This window comes from Miniopterus schreibersii (genome assembly GCF_964146895.1).
Source record: "Miniopterus schreibersii genome assembly, chromosome: 2".
NCBI lineage: Eukaryota > Metazoa > Chordata > Mammalia > Chiroptera > Miniopteridae > Miniopterus > Miniopterus schreibersii.
In genome coordinates, this window is record NC_138102.1 from 92,185,127 (window position 1) to 92,208,680 (window position 23,554).

General features: G+C 37.8%; 1 protein-coding gene across 4 annotated transcripts in view; it reads left to right on the plus strand.

The window, feature by feature from the left end:
* ALG5 (ALG5 dolichyl-phosphate beta-glucosyltransferase) overlaps nucleotides 1-12,697 on the plus strand; it is a 49,716-nt gene extending 37,019 nt beyond the window's left edge. For all 4 annotated transcript variants that reach the window (XM_081129707.1, XM_081129706.1, XM_081129705.1 and 1 more), the window contains exons 9-11: nucleotides 1,293-1,444; nucleotides 9,970-10,055; nucleotides 12,488-12,697. In XM_081129707.1, coding sequence (XP_080985833.1) covers nucleotides 1,293-1,444; nucleotides 9,970-10,055; nucleotides 12,488-12,603 — 354 coding nt within the window. In that variant the 3' untranslated portion in view covers nucleotides 12,604-12,697. The remainder of the gene's footprint in view (nucleotides 1-1,292; nucleotides 1,445-9,969; nucleotides 10,056-12,487) is intronic.
* Nucleotides 12,698-23,554: the final 10,857 nt, after the last annotated feature.

Here is a 23,554-nt window from a genome sequence, read left to right on the forward strand (position 1 = left end):
ATGAGTAAAACTGTGATGAGAAGGTTAAAATGAGCTTTCAGGCTTTTCTTATTAAAAATATTTATTGAATTCCTGTTCCTTTGTGCCAAACACTTGGCTAAAGGCTTTAATATTATCTCATTTAATCCTTGTTATAACTTCTGAAAGGAGGCATTTTCATTCCCATTTTCAGATGAGGAAAGTGAGAGAGAGTGGAAGTAACTTGCTCATGTTTACCCTAATTATTAATGGAACCAGGATTTGAATATAGGTCTCTTAGTTCAGTGGGTTTTTTCCTGCTTAGTTATCATGAGTCATGGTTCTGTTTGATGATGATAGAAAAAATTATGTGAATGAAGAATGATACTAAAGGATTACAATTACAAAAACCAAAAGGGGGGAGGGACCTTTATTTACTACTATGAGATATTAAATATTCTACATAGACTTTTAATAGGTTGTTTATGTGAATATATAATGTATCATCCCATGGATCTATTAATTATAATTATAGAAAATGGTAAGAGAGCCTTTTTTAATCCCAAATATGAAAGTCTTAAATACAGTGATAAGTAGGGATCTATTATTCTTATGTTTTAGTTCTCAGTGTTTAATGAATAATGAAATGTTATATCCTGTTGCTACTAATATTAAAATTAATCACTAATAACAATAGTGAATACACAGATGGGAGTAACGATTTCTTAAGCTTAATATCTAAAATGTTAAAAAACTTAATTGTTAAAATTTAATTGGATATCTGTCATGCCTAATTAGAGATACTGGGTTTTTGTTTCAAATTCCTTTCTAGTCTGTAACTTTTGTGACATTACACTATACCTCTTTTATCAGTATTTTTATTAGTTAGGTATTGAACTTCAGGTTCAAATCTTACTGTTTTGCTTTTTCAAGATATTCTAGTAACTCACCTTTTTGGAAACTGAAGTATATTTGGGGCAAAGAGCACAAAATATGTAGGTGAATGAGATGTTCTCTTTGCTCATAGGAGCTCAAACTGCGATGCTATGCTTCTGGTAAATTCAAGCTCTGACTTCTCACAGGCACTGTGATCCTTCTTGTGTGACTCAGCCTGCTGAGTAACTGCTTCTTTAGTGCCCCTGCCCTGCTCTAAGTAGACAGTATCTTCACAGTTTCTATAACATACTTTGCCAGTGAAGCTAATGGAACAATGATGTTCATATGTAAGATCTACACAGCCAATTAAATATTAATTGCAGTTGTCTACAGCCAGGTGTTTTCACTGTCTCCTTTAGAAGAAAATGGAAAAGTCATTTTTATTGTCTTTGTTTCAGCGTTCTTACTTACGTACTCTTCTCATGTATGGATTCCATTTCCTGGTGTGGTTCCTTTGTGTCAAAGGAATCAGGGACACACAGTGTGGGTTCAAATTATTAACTCGAGAAGCAGCTTCGCGGACGTTTTCATCTCTACATATTGAACGATGGTAGGTTCCTAACTGGAATGTATCTGGTATTTCTTATTATACAGCAGTTATTCCAGGTATTAAGAAGCAAGCCTCTAATCTCATAATGAACATCAAGGTTTAAACAAAATTGACAAGCATGTAATCTGTACCTTTATACTTTTACTGAGTTGGATCTTATTTTGAAAATCTCAAACCAAACATAGGCTGTAAAGTTATTAATTCACTTTAATTATAGACAGTATAAATTAAGAGGCCTGAAAACATCCTGTGTCCTTAAGCTTCCTTTTTTTCTTTTTTCTTTTCTTTTATAGGAGTTAAGTTCTCTTTCCTTCCTAAGACCAATCCTCTGCATCCCCTTCCACCTTCTAAGAACCTAATCCTGTTTGCTTTTCTCTCTTATACATTTAGCCTTTTCCCCTCAACCACATCTTTCCCATCAGTTTTTAAAACAAGTTTAAATTTCTCTTGCCATTAAAAAAACTCTCTCTGTTGACACCCTCCCCCCAAACCCCTCTTGCTCTAGCCCCGTATCCTTTCATAGCTGACATTTTCTTGAAAGAGTGGTCTGTATTCACTCTCACCTTTTTCCCATTTCACACTCACTCTTCACCCCACCTTAATATGGATTTTCTCTCATCCTTACATCTAAACTATGGTTACCTTCATGTTATTAAATCCGGTGGTCATATTTTATATGAACATTTATTGTCTTAACCCATTAGCAGTGCTCGATACTTCTTTTTCTTTTTTTAATCCTCACCTGAGAATATTTTTTCCATTGCTTTTCAGAGTGAATGGAAAGGGGAGAGAGAGAAAGAGAGGGAGACATCGATGTGAGAGAGACACATCGATTGCTTGCTTCCCACAAGCGCCCCTGGGGTGGGGGATCGAGCCTGCCACTGAGGTTACATGCCCTTGGCCAGAATCCAGCCTGGGACCCTTTAGTCCGTGGGCTGACGCTGTAATCACTGAGCGAAACTGGCTAGGGCAGCACTCGATACTTCTGAGATCTCTGTCTTGAAATATGCTGTTCCCTCAGCATACCTTTATCCTGACCTCTCAGCTCTCAACCTTCTTAATGAATAACACTGTCACACAGAAGCTTGAAACCTTGGAGTCAGCCCTGACACTTCCCACAGCCCTTCCACATATCAAATGCATGACCAAGGCTTGTGGATTTTAGCTTTTATGTCTCTCCATTTCTCTTCATGTTCACCACTATTCAGGACTGATAAGCAGTGTCAGAAAATTGATTCCTCAGTGTGGCCCACCTAAGTCTCCACATGCGGAGACTTCTCAACGCTCCCCTTCTCCACTTCTTATCCTTCAGATCATTTGGCCCTTAGTTTCCAAACTTGATCAGATGCCCTTAGTTATATGCTGTTGCAGTACCGCAAGCCTTTCTTTGTAGCACATGTCACCTATGTAGTTTTTTCTTGTGTAATTTTTTTTCTCTATTAAAACATAAGCTGTTCAAGAGCTAGACTCTCGTCTGATTTTGCTTACTAGTATATTCTACTATCTAATGGAGTGCTTGGCACATCATAGATACTCAATAAATATTGTTGAAAAAATTAATACTTAGTTTTAGCCTTGGGTTCTGTGTAAATTCTGTTCATGGAAGAAATCTGCATAATTATTCCAGTAGATGTTCCTTTTTGTAGTCTCTCAACTTTTGTGCATCTATATTGCAAAGATCTGTTATTTCCCTAGAAATAGATACCATATTCCCCCCTAAAAAACTTTAGAAAAACTATAGTTTCAGAATTAAAGTTATCATTCGAACATGTTTTGTAATATTTTTTAACTAGATTTAAAATTTTTAAGTAATCTATATGTGGTCTTCAAATTAAGATACATGCTTTTTTATGTTGAAGAATAAAATATACTGTTAGTTAATGAACTCTAAAATCAGAGAATCGAATTTAAGAAGCCACTCTGGAAGTAAAGCCCTCCCTCCCCATTAGATATTTCTCAGTCAGCTGTTACATCCAGAACTAGGGTCAAAGAACTAGGTTCCTTATAGTTTAAAGGAAGGATTTACAAATGGAAAACATTAGGATTCGGATTGATAACATAAAAGTCATGAAAGCTCCTCATCAGAACTGTTCTAGAGCAGCTTCAGCCAGTAGAAATATAATATGAGGTACAAATGCAAGCCATATATATAATTTTAAATTTTCTAGTAAGCCACATTGAGAAAGTAAAAAGAGCCCTGGCCGGTATGGCTGTTAGTTGAATGTAGTCCCATACACCAAAAGGTCACCTGTTATTTCCCAGTCAGGGCACATACCCAGGTTGTTGGTTTGATCTCCACATGGGATCAGCTGTTTGATGGGAGGCAACTGTTTGGTGTTTCTTTCTCACATCAATGTTTTTCTTTCCTTCCCTCTTTCTCTCTCTCCCCCCTTCCCCTTCCCTTCCTCTCTCTCTACAAAAATCAATTAAAAAAGAAAGTAAAGAAAGATGAAATTTATTTTAATAATATACTTAACACAATATAAAAATATTGTCATTTCAGTATGTACTCAGTGTGAAAAAGTATGGAGATGTTTAACATTCTTTTCTTTGTACTATGTCTTCAAATTACAGTACATCTCACTTCAGACTGGCTACATTTCAAGTGCTCAGTAGCCACAGTAGCTAGTGGCTACTATATTGGAAAACATTGTTCTAGGATATTTGGGGGAGTTTTTAGTTAAAAAAAAAAATTTAAAAACTTTTTTCTTCTTTAAATATTATGTTCATGCACATGCCTTTTAAATTATTTATTTGGACTTGGTCGACAGTGCTTACCTGACTTAAATTTTAGCCTCTCACATTTCTCTTTAAGGTCCCATTATGTTTATTTTGTACCTGTAAAGGAGAACTACCAAATAAGCATATATCAACTTGATTAGCAATATACTCTTATATTCTTCACCACAGTTTCAACAATAGTTGTCACTTGAACATTTCTTTTTTTTAATATATCTTTATTGATTTCAGAGAGAAGAAGGGAGAGAGAGACAGAGAGACGGAGAGAGACAGAGAGAGAAACGTCAATGATGAGAGAGTTGTCATTGATCAGCTGCCTCCTGCATGCCCCCAACTGGGGATTGAGCCCACAACCTGGGCATATGCCCTGACCAGGAATTGAACCATGATCTCCTGGATCCTAGGTAGATGCTCAACCGCTGAGCCACACCTAGCCAGGCTAAACATTTCTTTAAATCAAAATCATGTGCACTTTAACTCAAGAAAGACTAAAGAAAAGATTTTTTTATGCAGTATAAGTTATAGATATCAAGTTGTGCATCTGCTTATTTCCATATAAGTGTCTAAAGATTCATTGAAATTTTTCTCATAACTTTCAGAAAAACCCAAGTCAAGGAGAATTTCTAGGTATTAGAAAACATCTGCCCAGCCGGGCGTGGCTCAGCGGTTGAGCATCGACCTAGGATCCAGGAGATCACGGTTTGATTCCTGGTCAGGGCACATGCTCAGGTTGCCGGCTCGATCCCCAGCAGGGGGCCTGCAGGAGGCAGCCAATCAATGACTCTCATCATTGGTGTTTCTGTCTCTCTCTCTCCCTCTCCTTTCCTCTTTCTGGATCAATAAAGATATATTTAAAAAAAAAAAAAAAAAGAAAGAAAGAAAACATCAAGGATTACAGCTGAAGTTAAAAGACTAAACATCTCTTTTATTCACAATTACAGATTTGAGTATAGGTAATGTTAAGTATAAATATACATGTATATAATCTTCATCCTCACAACTTTACTTCACCTAAATTCTTTCTATTTAATGTCAAGGTATAATTTGATCCAATTTATGAATAACTTTAAAAATGAATTCTTTGAAATGTACTTTTCTTCAGATGAATACTTTCTATTTTTAATCAGTGTTTTACATGTTTATAACTTAAAGTCAGTTCCATAAGGCTTATATAAAAAAAAAAAAAGTTGTCCTTTGTCCCAATTCTTACTCTCTTAACAATGGCCACTTTAAACTCTACTGTTTTTTGTGGTATTTGCTTTCATATTCAAAATAATGGGTCTGCACAGCTATGTGTCCATTTTTCAGTTTTTGATACTACTTTTCAAAATAGAAAATCAGTGGATACGCATTTAGTTCTCTTAAACTTCTGCACACCATCCACACTTATTCTCCTAATACAGTTTTAAAATAATTTTTGGTTAAATCAGTATTTATTGTTACAGCTGTGCAAAGGTAACTTACATTTGTACCACAGGGTGCAATATGAATATTACCTTTCTTGTAGTACTTTTTGTTTTTCTAAAGATAATAATTGCCACCCCAGCCTGGTAACTCAGTTGGTTGGAGTGTCATCCTGTGCACCAAAAAGGTTGCAGATTCAATTCCTGGTCAGGGCACATACCTAGGTTGTGGGTTCAGTCCCTGGCTGGGACATATATGGGAGGCAACTGATCAATGTTTCTCTCTCACATCCCTCTCTCTCTCTCTTTCTCTCTTTCTCTCTTTCTCTCTCTCTCTCCCTCCCTCTCTCCCCCTCACCCCTCCCTCTAAAATCAATAAGCATATCCTTGAGTGAGGATTAAAAAATTATTATTAAAAAAGATAATAGCTATCTGTAGTTTTTTATATTATATTAACTATAGTACATTATATTATTTTATATTATTATAATATATAATATAGTCCATCAGGAGCATAAATTCTCCTCAGTACATCCTCACACATCAGATTCTGCATCAGTTTCATCTTTTTCTTGGAGACATCTTGTTGGCTGTTCCCTTTCTAGTTCTCAGGCCTCCTGTACAACTCCTGTCCTCTGTCTCCTGTTCCTTGGTTTACACCACTGTTGGAGTAGAGCACATCCTCTCCTCAATTCCCTAAGTTATGAGAAGGGAACTTTGAGGTGTTGCTTAGGAAAAAGTATCTTTATTCTCACACTTGTTTAATAGTTAGCTGGAGAAAAATATTTAAGGTTGGAAATCAGTGTTTTTATGGAGTTCAGTTTTGTAGATAATCTGACTCTTGATACAGTACTGTGGAGTGTTGTCTTCACACACCCCCACCCTTGTCCCTCACCTTTCGAAGCTTTTTCTCCACACTGTTTTGAAATACCATGATTCAGGAACTTAACATGGCTAATTTTTTTAAAGATTTTTTTATTGATTTTTAGAGAGAGGAAGGGAAAGGGAGAAAGAGAGAAACATTGATGTGAGAGGGCAATGCCGTTAGGCTGCCTCCTGCAGGGGATCGAGCCTGAAACCTAGGTGTGTGCCCTGACCAGGAGTCGACCTAGCAGTCTTTCAGCGCTTGGGATGATGCCAACCAACTAAGCCACACTGGCTATTTTTCATGTGTTTTGTTGAGTACTCAGTAGACCATCTAAATCTGGAAACTCCATGTCCTTTAGTTCTGAGAAATGTCCTTTGTTTCTTTAACAATCTCCTCTCTTTTCTCTGTTCTCTCTTATAAAACAGAACCTCCTTACTGATTCTATAAGTTTATCTTTTCTCTTTTTTTCTATTTTTCTTTGAGATTTCAATTTTACCATTCAACTCTCCTTTTGAATTTTTATTTCTGCTCTCAAAATTTTAATTTCCTGTAACTATTTTGTTTTCCAATGTTCATTTTTTAAAAAATCTGTTGCTTCGTGACTACAGTATTTTCCACTACTTAATGCATCATTTATAACTTTAACATTTTTTACTTTCCCTGCATTGTTTCTGTCCTCCAATTTTCTTTGTTTTTATCATTAAAGTCTATCCTCAGATGTCTTTAGCATGATATTAGAAAAGGCTTATCAGAAGCTGTGCGAGTGACCAAAGATTAGTAGATTTCACTGCAGATTAAATGGTGGGGCCATATTTTGTGTGAAACTCCCACCTGTCATTATCTTTTGGGCTAGTTATTTTCACTAATGTGGGATCCTTCCATCTCCTGTGTAGGATAAATGAACTATTTGGAGGAAAGGAAAATCCATATGATTTTCAGGGAGTCCTCCTATTTACACCCCTACTTGTTGACATCATTTGAGGCCTCTGATGCCTGAAACTGGGAGGCTCTTGCACCCATTAGCCTGCTTCTAGGCTTCTCCCATTGCCATTGTCTTCTTTCCCAGCTACCACTTGTCCAGCTCTCCATCTTTCCAAAAAAATATTACTGTCGTCTCCTCCTCTCTTAGTGTTTTTATCCCATCATTGTTGTTTTAATTTTAGTGGGTCTTCAGGCAAGATCCTCCTTGCTGTGTTTAAAGGAGTCTTAACATACTCTTTGTTCTCTGGGAATGTATCTGTGAAGTAACAGGTACACCAGGAAGTGAGTAGGAAAAGAAAACATGGTATCTCCTCACATTTGCAAAAACCATGAATGTATCTTAGTTGGAGAATAGCCCTTATACTGATTCTCTGTATTTTAATTATATTTGCCTTGGTAACAGATTTGTCTTTGACTTATAACATGGTGATGTGAAGTATAATTTTTAAAAAATAAACATCTTCCTGTTTTCTAAAATGTTTAAGAAAAGGATATAATAAAAATAATTTAGAAGATGAATTGTTCTTTCAGTTTTTTTAATATAATTTCAATTAATCAGTGCTTCCCCCCACTTCTTTTCATTATTCTTATGTTGTTTTGTGTCTTTGATAACTATAACTGATATCCTTATGCTTAATGATCTTGTTCAGATAATTGAATACCATTAGAACTAACTCAGACCACTAGGTAATTTTTTGTTTTTGTGATAGAGACAGTTAAGGATTAAGCACCAGGCTTAATATTCAGATTATTTCCTTCTTTCATGAGTGTCACAATTCTAGTTAACAGAAGTTTTACACAGTCCTTTTAAAAACACAACACTTTTATAGATTATTTTATCCTCTTAAGTGAATATTTCACTAAAAAAAAAGATCCAAATACTTGGAATTTAAACTAGTTGTATATTGGATGGTGATGGTAATATTGCCAAGAAAACAAAACTCCAAATTTGGGTTGTGTGACATCAGGGAAATCAAATAGTGGGTTTCAGGCATTTCTTGTCTTTGCTAATATTTTATAACCAAGCACTGGAAGATTGAAGTGTGTCCTATGCAGTCTAGAAAGTGGGGTCTTAATGACTCAGGGATGAAAGTAAAATGGTAAAGGACTTCCATGCTTGTCCGGCTGGTTGTGGCTCAGCAGCTGAGCGTTGACCTAGGATCCAGGCGATCGGGGTTCAATTCCCGATGGGGGCACATACCCGGGTTGTGGGCTAGGCAGCCGATCAATGACTCTCTCATCATTGATTCATTGATGTTTCTGTCTCTCTCTTTCCCTCTCCTTTCCTCTCTCTGAAATCAATAAAGATATATTTAAAAAAAAAAAAAAAAAAAAAGGACTTCCATGTTTTAGAGATGGTTAAAAGAGCGTGGAGAAATACAGCACAGGTAGGGGTGCTTCTCTTTTTGAGCTTAGTGCTGGTTAAAGGAAGCAACTGGTTAAGAGAATTTTTTAAGTAGAATTCAGGAAAACTTCTCAGTCAGGATTCAAAAACTTTAAGAACGGATTTGACCTATACCAAGGGACTGACTGAAGGGGAGCTTTAAGAAAGAACCTATCTCATGGGCAGAAGGAAGGATAAACTGGGAATTCAGACTAGAGATTATTTTAACACTGTATGTAAAAATGAGACATATCTAATTCCTATATATGTATTTAATTATATTCAAAGAGCATTTCAGACTAGTCTAAACTGGCTTTCCATGCCCTGGCCAGTGTGGTTCATCAGTTAGAGCATCGGCTAGCCCACCAAAGGGTCTTGGGTTCAGTTCCTGGTCAAGGGCATGTGCCTAGGTTACAGGTTCCATCCCCAGCCCTGGTCAGGGCGAGTTCGAGAGGCAACCAATCAGTGTGTCTCTCTCACATAGTTGTCTCTCTCTCTCTACCCCCACCTCATTCCCCTCCACTCTCTCTAAAAGTCAATGGAAAAAACATACTCTAGTGAGGATTAACAAAAATAAATAAACTGACTTTTCACTTTCAGTAACTACCAATACTGTATTGTCCAGGATGGCCTCGGGAAGGGAAAAGGAAAAGACAGGCCCTAAAGACCCTGTATTTAGTAAAGAAACCTTGATCCTTTGGCAGTAGAAGAATGTAAACAAGCAACTCTAAAGTGATTGAGAACATTCTGTCCAAGAACTTCTCAGAGTTTTATCAGTTCTCTAAATGAATTGAAAATGCTCTCAATTCTGTACCTTGAACTAGTTAAAGCTGGGACTGAAAACCATCAATCTTGAAACTTTGCAAAATTAAATTTTCTCTTGGGGCCCAACAGGTGGTTTTTACCTCCAAGAGTTTAAGAATTGTGGTAGAGATATTTCTCATTTAAATGTTATACAGTGATACCAAATTATTTTATTTGCCTTAAAGCTCCTGAACTACTTAGCTTTTATTTGAGTTTATGTCAATCTGACTATCAGTTTGATGATATTAACTTTATATCTGCCATGCAAGTTTCTTTAAAACATGCCAAGGTAGAAATTTAGTTACTTATCTTTTTAAAAATAAATGCCAATGTATTTTCTTTTCAGGGCATTTGATGTAGAACTGCTATACATAGCACAGTTCTTTAAAATTCCAGTAGCTGAAATTGCTGTAAATTGGACTGAAATTGAAGGTGAGTACTATATTGTTTATGTTATAGCTGATCTTAAGGGGGGCAGGGAAATGTAAGACAATACAGTTGTCCAGTAAAGTCAGCTGGCTCTAATATTCCCCCATCAAAGCCTCCTCAGCTGTCTTAACTCTGAGCGCTAGTTGCATAGAACATACTTCCTACTAATGCCCTCCACTCTCCAGCTACCTTACTGCTCTCTATATTTTTTCAGTCTTGGAGTCTTCAGTAGGCTTACCACCGTGCCTAAGAAATTCAGTAAAACTTGCTAAAAAGACAAGATCATGGTGATCTGAGGCTAGAAGTGAGGTTGATTGTCTTTTCAGATAAACTTTATTCTTTTCATCACCATTTTTTTAGTATTATCACTCAGTGAATATCAATTGAGTTCCTACAAACCACTATGCAAAGTTAAATGAGGAATTATACTTGTTTTTATTTCGAGTGTCCAGTCCATTCAGAGCCACTTTTTAACTGGTATCCAAAAATGTAAAGTTTTCTGAGATCTATAATAATGTGAAATCTATCATAATTCTTAATTTCTTTTCAGAAATGCTTAGACAGTCCTGGCTGTGTAGAATTTAAAACTATTTCAGGCTTCTCCTTTACTTACCTTAGAATGATCTTAAATTCATGGGTTATAGCCACCTCTGCCCTAGGTGAGCATGGCTTCCTCTAGAGTACTTGTTGCAATAAGCTATTAATTGCTCTATAACCTCAAATGTTTAGGGACAGAAAAAGCTTAAGGACCAGCATGCAAATCACATAAACAATATAGCCTAGAAGAAATTCCAAACTCTTAAAGTCTACTAACTCATTCAGTTTCCAGAAACTTAATCTCCATAGCAGCCTAGATCAAAAGGAATCAGGTAAAGGGATTACTCAGACTTGTAATGAACAATCCTGCCAATCTTTCTGCGATGATCTATGCCCAGCCTAAACTCCATGGGAAGTTGAAGTGGGGAAAAGTAAAGTGTTTTGTATTTATATCTTTTGCTCGTTTGCATTACAGAGATTGTTGTATCTTAATATGAATTATAGATAGCCCAAATTCCTGATTTGTGGAATAAAGGTAGTCTTTGCCCCTGGTTAATAATACAGAATGAGGCTAGTTGACAAAGTACTATGATGGTAATTTTCAGAAGAAAGCTGCTAAATAAATTCAAGTCCATGAAAAAGGTTGTCTTTGAAGATAAAATAAAATTAAAATGGTAACGAAATTTTAAACCTTCTTCCTGACAGATTTTCATTTGTCTGCATGTATATTAACAATTATAAGGATCCACTGTGACATGTGGATCATACATTTAATTAGATGGGCATTCCTGTGTAGCCTGGGACAAAGAGGTCTGGACAAAATTGTCTTAAGTCTGATCGCAGGCTTTATTTTTCACCATTAAGATTGGGTTCATATATAGAAATAATCTTATTTATCTTTATGCTGTGTCTTTAGTTATTCTGTATATATTCCTTTTCATTAACCAGCACTCAAAAGGTAGTTTTGTGTTAGTTATTTCCAGAACCCTCAGCCATGTACAATTGTATAATAGGGCTATCTGAAATTTTCAATTTAGATCCTCCCAAGTTTCATTTCACTTCAGGATGTTTTCTTTTCATTGTTTTTTAGAGAAACTACTCACTTCAACATTGAAGATGTTTAATTCTTTTATCCATGACTTAAATAAAATTAAGGTGGATGAATTAATTAACTTGATTGTGGTAATTATTTCACAGTATATTTGTGAATGAAATTATTACTTTAAACATGGTTCCATTTTATTTGTCAGTTATACCTCAGTAAAGCTAACAAAAATTTAAGAAGTGAAAGAAGCCAGAGCACTTGGCCTTAAATCTGGAAATTGTCAGTGATTATTAGTATTGTGATCTTAGCCGTGTTACTTTACCACCCAGCACCCATTACCTGACCTGTAAAATTGCAGGGGTGACAGGGAGCCTCTACTCCTGACATACTAAAAAGACAATTACAAGGAAATAAGATATTAAAACATACTCAGAAGTGTATTTTATATAGTTAGCTGGGCTTGGCACATTGCCATTTGGCAATTACAGGACAGGAAGATGGCTTAATTATGATGTCATTTATTTTAACTGATTTAAGAGTCTTTGGTAGAATTATAATAAAAATTACATTTTTGTCTTAGATTTCTTATCTCAGATTATTAATCTATACTTGTATTATGTGTAGAGGTATACTTGATTCTCTGTAGTGCATATGAGACTGAAAATTAGTGTTCAAAACATGAAAATTTCTCCCAAAAAATTATTTTTAAATGTAGTGCTTAACATACATAACATAAATAAAATGAAGGTGCCTAGAAGCTCCCAAAAGTCTTGTAGACTGACTTCTAAAATATAATTGAACTGATATATTTTCTCCTGAGTTTAATTTATTTTTAATTATTATTTAATCACAGGTTCTAAATTAATTCCATTTTGGAGTTGGCTACAAATGGGCAAGGACCTACTTTTTATACGACTCCGATATTTGACTGGTGCTTGGAGGCTTGAACAAACCAGGAAAATGAAATAGGTTATTTGCCATTTGCCATCTTTGATTGTATTATGTATTATTGTGACATTATTTCATTTGAATTAAAACTTCAAATAAAGCAGGAATAAACCTATGTCATTGTCTGCCTTTTGATAATTTTCAAGAATTAACTGCCATAAGTAAAAAATTTTATACATCTTTTGGACACAAAAAAATTAAGGTTTTTGTAACAAGTCAGATTTTCTTTTGCTTTTAGCAAATTTTATTTATTTAGATTATCACTGTATATCTGAGAAATAATACTTTTTAAACAAGACAGAAGCAGTTATTCCTACTCTAAAATACCTTGCATAATCCTCATAAACTTAAATATAAACCACAGTTATGTAACAGTGTTTAGGAATTTAAAATAAAGTTAACAGTCCTGGTCAAGTGGCACAATTGGTTGAAATGTCATCCCATGCACTGCAAAAGGTTGTGGGTTTGATTCCTGGTCAGGGCACATACCTAGGTTGCAGGTTCAATGCCCGGTCGGGGTGCATACGGAGGCAACCAATTGATGTTTCTCTCTCACATTGATGCTTCTCTCTGTTTTCTCCCACCCTCTCTAAAATCAATAAAAACATATCCTTAGGTGAGGATTAAAAAATAATAAAGTTAATAGATGTTTATTTTCTTTTTTAAAGGCATGGAAATCTGTGATTAATTTTTCTAAATCATTTTTTATTTTTTAGTTACAATTGACATATAATGTTGTATTAGTTTCAGGTGTACACCCAGTGATTAGACATTATATAACTTACTGAGTGATCATCCGATAAATCTCATACCCATCTAACACCATACATAGTTATAATAATATTATTGGCTATATTACCTTTGCTATACTTTATGTGCCCATGACTATTCTGTAACAACCAATTTGTATTTAATCCCTTCAGCTTTTTCACCCATCACTACAAACCCCCTCCCATCTGGCAACTTTCAAAATGTTCTTTGTATGTATGAGTCTGTTTCTATTATTTGTTCATTTGTTTTTTAGATTCAATTGTTGATAGATATGTGTTGTCATTTTATTGTTCATATTTTTTTCTGTCTTTCTATTTTATTGTCATTTTTTTATCTTCTTTTTTTCTTCTTCTTCTTTAAGAAGACCCTTTAACATTTCATGTAATACTGGTTTGGTGGTGATGAACTCCTTTAGTTTTTTATTGTCTGGAAAGCTCTTTATATGTCCTTCAATTCTAAATAACTTTGCTGGGTAGAGAAATCTTTGTTGTAGGTTCTTGCTTTCATCACTTTGAATATTTCTTGCCACTCCCTTCTGGCCTGCAAAGTTTCTGTTGAGAAATCAGCTGACAGCCTTATGGGAGCTCCCTTGTAGATAACTAACTGCTTTTCTCTTACAGCTTTTAAGATTCTCTCTTTGTTTAACCTTTTGCATTTTAATTATGATGTGTCTTGGTGTATACTTCTTTGGGCTCCTCTTCTTTGGGACTCTCTGTACTTCCTGGACTTGTATGTCTATTTTCTTCACCAAGTTAGGGAACTTTTCTGTCATTTTTTTGAATAGATTTTCAATTTCTTGTTCTCTTTATTCACCTTCTGGCATTACCATGATGTGATTGTTGGTACACTTGAAGTTGTTCCAGAGGCTCTTACACTATCCTCATTTTGGAGTGTTTTTATTTTATTATTTTATTTTACTTTTTACTGTTTTGATTGGGGTTTTTGCTTCCTTATTTCCAAATGGCTTATTTGATTCTTGACTTCATCTACTCTACTGTTGATTCCCTATAAATTATCTTCATTTCAGTTAGTATATCCTTCATTTCTGACTGGTTCTTTTTTATGGTTTTCATGTCTTTTTATGTTATTGGAGTTCTCACTAAGTTCATTGAACATCCTTATAACCAGTGTTTTCAACTCTGCATCTAGTAAGTTGTTTGTCTCCATTTTGTTCAGTTCTTTTTCTGGAGTTCTTTTCTTTCATTTAGGACATTTTTCTTTGTCTCCTCATTTTGGCAGCTTCCCTGTGTTTGTTTCTATGTATTAGGTAGACCTACTGCCTCTTCCAGGTTTGGTAGAGTGGCCTTATGTAGTAAATGTTCTGTAGGGTTCACAGCCCCCCTGATCACCCAATCTGGACACTCCTAGAGGTTGTGTACACCCTCCTGTTGTATTTGAGCCTCAATTGCTGTTGCATCAATGGGAGGGATTTACACCCAGGTCGATCTGCAAGGACAGGCAGTGACCACCCACCGCCATCAGCTGGGAAGATCAGCTGTGTAGGTATCCACCCCACAGGACTTACTTCAGTGGGGCTCTGATTCTCGCTGAGTCCACCCCTTGAGTGTGTTGCTTATGGAGGCTGTTGAGTGGTGGTGCTTTGGCATGGTCTGAAGCTGTCCAATGGGTGTGTGGGCTCTGGGGCCTCCCAGGAGGTGCAGACCAAGGTCAGCTACCACCTGTGTTCTGCCTGGGGCCACCCAACATGAGCTACAAAGCAGTCTGCAGATGGTTGCTATTTGTACAGGGCTTGGAGGTGCCCAGGTAAGGCCAAGCTGCAAATCAAGGCTGGTTGCTACTAATGCTGGGCCTGGGGCCACTTAGCGGAAGGTACAGGGCATACTGAGGCCAGATGCTGCTTATTTGAGATTTTAGGAAAGTGAAGCATGAACCAAGACAGGCCATGAGTATGGGAATGCCGCTGAAAACAGCTTGGGTGGGCCCAAAAGTGTGGTGGGACAGTCTCAAGGGATTACCAGGGCAGGGCAAAGAATGTGAGCCAAGTTGATGGAGACTCAGGCATGGTATCTTCCTGCTGGCTCTGTGTTGGTGGGGGGTTTGAGAAAAGGAACAATGGCCTCTGCCCACACTTCAGTCTGGGAGAAAACTCCCCTCCAGCTCTCACACTAATTCCAGACAATTCATTTCCTCCCCATATGTCCCTGTTGCCTTTTAAGCTGTTGCCCCAGGCCTAGAGCTCACAGAAAGTGAGTCTGACTAAGTCCTTGGGCCAGCCCTTTAAGGGGAACTGCCTGGGACTTCAGCAGCCTCCATCTCACTCAGCCACAAACCCCACTGGTTTTTACAGCTAGAAGTTATGGGGACTTCTCTTCCTGGCACTGGAACCCTAAGCTGGGGAGGTTTGGTGTGGGACTGGCCCTTTTCTTCTCTCTGCCCCTTCTATCAGTCTCTGTGTGGTTTCTTCTTTATATCCTTAGTTGTAGTAGGACATACGTTCAGCTAAATTTCAAGGGTTTCTGAATGATGGTTCTGTAGTTTAGTTCTAACTTCGATATGGTTGTGGGAAGATGTGAGTACCACATTTACCAACACTGCCATCTTGACTGGAAGTCAACATTAACATATGTTTAAATATACAATTTCTATATTAAAGACTAGATATAGGCTTGGTCATAAAGGTATCGCTGTCTTATTTATCTCCTTCCAAATTTACATATGTATACTGTACTTACTCCCTTCCCTCTTGAGTTCATGTTATTAGAAATTGGAAATTCTTTATTAAAAAGAGAAAGTATTTTAATACTAATAAATATATTTACTTAACATCAAAAGCCTGTGTTTTTGAGATACTGTAAAGACTAATAAATAGCAATTACAAAATAATGAACCCCTAAAAATCAGAATTAGGGTCATTCTGATGTTTTAGAGAGACTAATAATAAAAACTAACATTGAGTGCTTAGTATTTGGCAGTCACTGTTCTAAGCACTAAGTACTAGATGACTCACCTAACATTTGTAACAAAAGAGGAAAAACTGAGGCAACAAAGAGTTTCCTTGCCCAAGGTCACACAGCTAGGCAATAGTGGAATCATTATTTTAGCCCACGTAATCTGGATCCAGAGCCTACTCTCTTTATCTATGGTACCAGTTCCTGATAGTATGAAAATAGGATATATGAAAGTAGAAATTTGCCAAAATACATTAAGTATAACATTTTAAAGATAAAACTTTATCTTTAAAGTGGAAAAGAAAATAAGCTAAAAATTATTCGTTCTCAGTAGTTTGAACAACAGTGATACTATTGCATCTGCATTAGACAATAGGCTCCTTGAAAATAGAAACCACTCCTTACTCAAATAAGTATTCCCAGTACACTGCTTACCAAATAGTAAACACTTAATATTTATGAAGTAAGCAAACTTCATTTACTATCAGATTTTGAGAGCACTTAAGTCACCTAAATAAACAGAGCAAAGCAAGGTTTATGCAAGTAGAAATGATAGAAAGCAAATAAAAGAATAACCATGAGGAGGGAAGATGGCGGCGGCAGCAGAGCGCCCCCACTCCCAGCCACGGACTCGATTTCCTCCTAAAATCCTATGTGGCCAGCTTGGAAAAACCAGGGAAACATACCTGAGTGGACGGAGTGCGAGTGGGGAGCACTGAAGAAATATCATAGAGTCTGGTAAGAGAGGGGGTGCTTAGGAAGGGGGAGTCCCCCTGAAGCCTGTGCTGGGCTCCGAGCTCGGAGGCTTGGAGGCTGCAAAGCTCCCTCCCCTTGGGAGTGTGGATGGCATCCAAGAGCGGGGATCCCTCACCGGGAGCGACGAGAGGGGAAGGAGCGCCCAGCACAAAGGGCAGAGGGACCCAGGGGAGCAGTGAGTCTGTGAGGAGGGGTCGGTGCCTGCCTAGGAGACAAAGCCTCTAATGGTGGACAATGCCTTCGTAGCAAAACAGCTTCTAGTGGCGGCTGCGACCAGCGTCTAGTGCTCAGGATGCCGACTATAGGGAAGGCTGTTCCAAAGTGTGTGGTACCCGAGTGGTAAGGGAACAGAGGGCTGCACTGAGCAGCCGCACATGAGTACCCTCTGCCTCCCTGTGGGGAATTGTGTTGAGCCCCAGAAAGCACTGAATCTGCTTGGCGTGGGGGGAGGGGAGGGCCCCTCCCGCCCTGAGCTCCCCGTGCGGAGAGGCTGGGATCTGTGACAAGCCCTGCCGGGCACCATGGTGGCTCGTGAAGCTGCCCCAGCTTTGCTGAGAACAGTGGTGCAGGGAGCTGCGTGGAGCTCACTTTGGGTCCCCTCCCACTGGGTGCCTTGGTGCGCGGGCAGCGGGACCTTGCAGGGCGGACTCTCTGCCAGTGTGTTGCTTTGTGCATTTGTGAGTTTGATCCTGGAATTGGCTCCTACCTTCCCAGCGTGAACTGCCTGGACAGACCAGCAGAGGCTGGGGCTGGGGTATACACAGTGGAATGTCTCAGGGGCGGGCCTGGTGCGACCAGCCAACCAGAGCTGAGCAGGGAGGGGCAGAGCCCGCCTGCCTCTCCTGCAGCCGGGAGCACCGCCCCCAACAGGAAAGGGCCGGGTCCTGCTGGCTGAAGCCCCAGACACACCCGAAGGGCACAGTCCTGAGGAAGAAGGGAGAGCAGCTCACAGGAGGACTGTACCAGAATAAGACTCTCAGGAACTGTTGTTTGGGAACTGGAGGAAATGCTGAAAACCCCTGCTGGGGGCAGGGCAGGCAAAGCGCTCACCAGAATGTGTTTTTAATAGAACCCACTGAGCCCAGGCTGCTGAAACAACCCATACAGAAAAGGCAACAGGCTGAAATCAATCTGAATCTATAGCAGGCCAGTGCCTGGGGAACTAGAATCAGAGCACAGGGTAGGCACTGAGGAGCTGGTGGTGGAGCAGAGACTAACACCGCAAAGTGAGCGCCTGACAGTGACACCTCTAAGAGGAGTGACACCCTGAGCTACACTAGCCACCCTGCACCCAAAAAACTCTACAGAAGACTCTGAGATAAGACCAGGCAACTACAAGTTTGCAAAATAGCTGACAAGAGGAGGTGGTCTACGGAGAGCCTCAGATCAACCATCTACCTAAGGACAGCAGAGCCAAACCTGGACGGCTCCTCACATTGGGTGATACACAAGCACCTCCCAGGAGAACTGAAATCAGCACACAAAACAGTGACCCTCAGACAACATAAGTTACCCAGAAGAAACTCACCTGATTGAAAACCTATTTTTTTCTTCTGTTTTTTTGTTTGGTTTGGTTTTGGTTTTGTTTTTTTTTGGTTTTTGGGGTTTTTTTTGTCTCTTTGTTTCTGGGTTTGTTTATTTTTTCTTTTTTCCTTAGGAAGAAGAGAAAGGGGAGAAAATTTGCTTTTGCTTTGTTAAATTTTATAATTAAAAAAATTTTTTTTTAACATTTTTTTAACTAAATTTTTTTTTCTCATTTTTATAAAAGAATTTTGTCTTGCTTACCTTGTTTTTAGTTTTGTTTTGGTTATTTGCTTTGTTTTGTTTTAACCTTGCTTCTAATATCAAAACTTTCTTGATATCCCTGCTTAATGACTGGGACTTTATCATTAAACCAAGTTTACTGCTTTCCTCTATACTTTCCCCCAAATCTCTTAGCAGACTCCCTCCCTGCCTGAGCTTTATCTCTTTTTCCCTCTTCTCGATCCTTTGGCATAAATTTTTTTTTCTTTTTCTTTTTCTACTTTTCTTTCATTCTTTTGTTATCCTCCCTTCTGTCTTCCTATCCTTGTGTCCGATTATTAGTTTCTCTTATTCTCTTTATTGTATTTTTGTTTTCTCATTTTCAACTATTGTCCTATTCCTATCCTCTCCCTTAATTTTTTGCTGGCCCTTCTTTCAGAATCTTTTCTCTGCTTCTCTTTTCTCCCAGGAGCATCTCTATTTTTTACATTTTAGTTTATTATTTTCTAAATTTTCACCAGTATTAACAACAATATACATCTCTCTCTCTCTAAGCGTTACTTTTCTTTCTCTCTTTTTTTTTTTTTTACCTTTATTTTTGTGTGTGTGTATGTGTGTGTGTTCTCCCCTCACTCTCCCAGTTCTGTTCTCATGCAGGTTGTTTTCATTGTGACTGTCCAGATATTTTGTAAGATACCTCTTATTTCCTGGAAGTTTAGTTGTGTAGTGCCCTGCCTTGCCAACACCCATACAACAGCTTACACAACAAGGTTGGGGCTAAAACACAGTTAGCCAACCTGAGAGGAGGGTCCTCCCAAGGACTGATCAATGACAATCTAGACACAACCACAACAGGAGAACATAAAGAAACCACAAAAGGGACACCCACAAGAGGGACACACCCAGAGCAAAGAGCTCAGAAGTATGAGGAAAACACACCTCTGGGCTCTTCTGGACCCACAAGACAAAACCCCATCCCACTGTGAGACAGCAAATATATCTAATATATAGATACAAACTAAGACCTACCAAAATGGGGAGACAAAGAAACAACACCCAAATTAAAGAAAAGGAAAAATCGCCAGAAAAAGACTTTGATGAGATGGAGTTAAGCAAGTTATCAGAATTGGATTTCAGAGTAAGGATGATGAAGATGTTCAAGGAACTTAAGAAGACACTAGATGATAAGATAGAGGACCTTAGTGAAAACATGAAAAAAGAGATACATACCATAAAAATAGCTCAGACAGAGATAAAGAATGCTGTATCCGATATCAAGAATGAACTGGAAGGAATTAAAAGCAGGCTCAAAGAAGCAGAGAATAGAATAAGTGACTTGGAAGACAAGGTAGGAAAACTCACACAAGCAGAGAAGCAAAAAGAAAAAAAACACTTAAAAGCATGAGGACAGTCTAAGGGAACTTTGGGACAACATGAAGTGAAACAACATTCACATTATAGGAGTCCCAGAGGTGGAGGAAAGGGAGAAAAGGATAGAGAACTTGATGGAGGAAACAATGATAGAAAACTTCCCTAGGCTGGTGAAGGAGAAAGCCACACAAGTTCAGGAAGCACAGAGGGTTCCAAACAAGAGGGACCCAAAGAGACCCACTCCAAGACACATCATAATGAAAATGGCAAATGTCAAGGACAAAGAGAAAATATTAAGGGCTGCAAGAGAGAGACAAGCGGTGACTTAAAGGGAACCCCCATAAGGCTGACAGCTGATTTCTCAACAGAAACTCTTCAGGCCAGAAGGGAATGGCATGAAGTTCTCCAAGTAATGAAAAGCAAGAACCTGCAACCAAGATTCCTTTATCCAGCAAGGCTATCATTTAAAATTGAAGGTGAAATAAAAATCTTCCCAGACAAAAAAAGGCTAAAGGGGTTCAGTACCACCAAAACAGCATTGCAAGAAATGCTAAAAGGACTGTTTTAAGAAAAAGAAGCAATAGTGAGAGAAAGGTACATCAGCATAAATTTGAAAAATGGTATGAAATATGGTGCTATCAATAGTAACCCTAAATGTAAATGGAATAAATGTTCTAATCAAAGACCAAGGGTAGCTGAGTGGATAAGAAAACAGGACCCAAATATATGCTGTCTACAAGAGATCCATCTGATAGCAAAAGACTCACACAGGCTAAAAGTGAAGGGATGGAGTAAAATATTCCATGCAAATGGAAAGGAAAAGAAAGCTGGAGTAGCAATTCTTAATTCTGACAAAACAGACTTCAACATAAAGACCATAACAAGAGACAAAGTTAGTCACTACATATTACTAAAGGGATCAATCCCACAGGAGGAAATAGCCCTTATAAACATTTGTGCACCCAATACAGGAGCACCTAAGTATATAAAAAATTCCTTGGGGGACTTTAAAGGGGAGATTGACAGCAACACAATCATAGTGGGGGACTTTAACACCCCACTGTCAGCACTGGACAGATCATCAAGACAAAAAATCAACATGGAAACGCAGACCTTAAATGAATCACTAGACCTAATGGATTTAATTGACATTTACAGAACATTTCACCGCAAAGCACCAGAATACACATTCTTCTCAGGTGCACATGGAACATTCTCAAAAACAGAACACATGTTAGGGCACAAGGCAAGTCTCTACAAATATAAGAAGATTGAAATCATATCAAGCATCTTCACAGATCACAATGCCACGAAACTAGAAATCAAGCAGTATAAAAAAACTCAAAAATATTCAAACACATGGAGGCTAAATAGCATGTTATTAAACAATGAATGGGTTACCAATGAGATCAAGAAAAAAATGAAAAACTTCATGGAAAGTAACGAAAATGAACAGAAAACAACCCCAAACCTATGGGACACTGCAAAAGCAGTCCTGAGAGGAAAATTTGTAGCACTACAGGCCTATCCCAAGAAACAAGAAAATGATCTAATGAACCATCTAACACAACTAAAGAACTAGAATGAGAACAGCAAGAAAATCCCAAGGAAGTAGAAGGAAGAAAATAATAAAGATCAGAGCAGAAATTAATGACATAGAGACTAAAAAAACATTACAAAAAATCAATGAAACCAAGAGCTGGTTCTTTGAAACGGTAAATAAGACTGATGCACCTTTAGCCAACTCACTAAGAAACAAAGAGAGAGGACCCAAATAAATAAAATCAGAAATGAAAGAGGCGATATAACAACTGACCCAACAGAAATACAAAAGGTTGTAAGAAAATATTATGAGCACCTGTATGCCAAAAAGTTGGAGAACATGGGGGCAATGGACAAATTCCTAGAAGCATACAACCTTCCAAAGCTAAATCAAGAAGAAGCAGAAAACCTGAATAGGCAGATAACAACTAATGAAATTGAAGTAGTAATCAAAAAACTCCCAGCAAACAAAAGTCCTGGACCAGATGGATTTACAGGTGAGTTTTACCAAACATTCAAAGAAGAATTAACACCTATTCTATTCAAACTATTCCAGAAAATTAAAGAGGAGGGAAAACTCCCAAACTCTTTTTATGAGGCCAGCATCATCCTAATCCCAAAACTAGAGAAAGATGCTACAAAGAAAGAAAATTACAGGCCAGTATCCCTGATGAACATAGATGCTAAAATCCTCACTAAAATACTAGCAAACTGGAGCCAGCAATACATTAAAAAGATCATACATCATGACCAAGTGTGATTTATTCTGGGGATGGAAAGCTGGTACAACATCCGCAAATCAATAAATGTGATACATCACATAAACAAAATGAAGGACAAAAATCATATGATCATATCAATAGATGCAGAAAAAGCATTCGACAAAATCCAGCACCCATTTCTGATAAAGTCTCTCAGCAAAGTGGGAATAGAGGGATCATACCTCAACATAATAAAGGCCATATATAACAGACATACAGCCAACATCATACTCAATGGGCAAAAACTAAAACCATTTCCATTAAAAACCAGAACAAGACAGGGATGTCCACTTTCACCGCTCTTATTCAACATAGTACTGGAAGTCCTCGCCATAGTCATCAGACAGGAAGAAAACATAAAAGGTATCCAAATTGGAAAGGAGGAAGTAAAACTGTCATTATTTGCAGATGACATGATACTGTACATAGAAAACCCTAAAGACTCCATCAAAGTACTACTAGATTTGATAAACTAATTTGGCAAGGTAGCTGGATACAAAATCAACATCAGGAAATCATTGGCATTCTTATACACCAACAATCAAGTTTCAGAGAGAAAAACTATAAAAGCAATACCATTTACCATTGCAAATAAAAAAATAAGATACCTAGGAATAAACTTAACCAACGATGTAAAAGACCTGTACTTGAAAAACTACATGACACTGAAAAAAGAAATAGAGGAAGATTTAAACAAGTGGGAGAACATACCATGCTCATTGATTGAAAGAATTAACATCATTAAAATGTCCATACTACACAAAGCAATTTATATATTTAATGCAATTCCTATTAAAATACCAACAGCATATTTCACACACCTAGAACAAACATTTCAAAAATTTATATGGAACCAAAAAAGACCCTGAATAGATGCAGCCATCATGAGAAAAAAGAAGAGTGGGAAGAATCACATTACCAGACTTCAAACTGTATTACAAAGCCACTGTAATCCAAACGGCCTGGTATTGGTACAACAACAAGCATATAGATCAATGGAACAGAACAGAGACCCCAGAAATAGACCCATGCCATTATGGTCAGTTAATTTTTGACAAAGGAGGCAAGAGTATCCAGTGGAGTAAAGACAGTCTCTTCAATATGTGGTGCTGGGAAAAT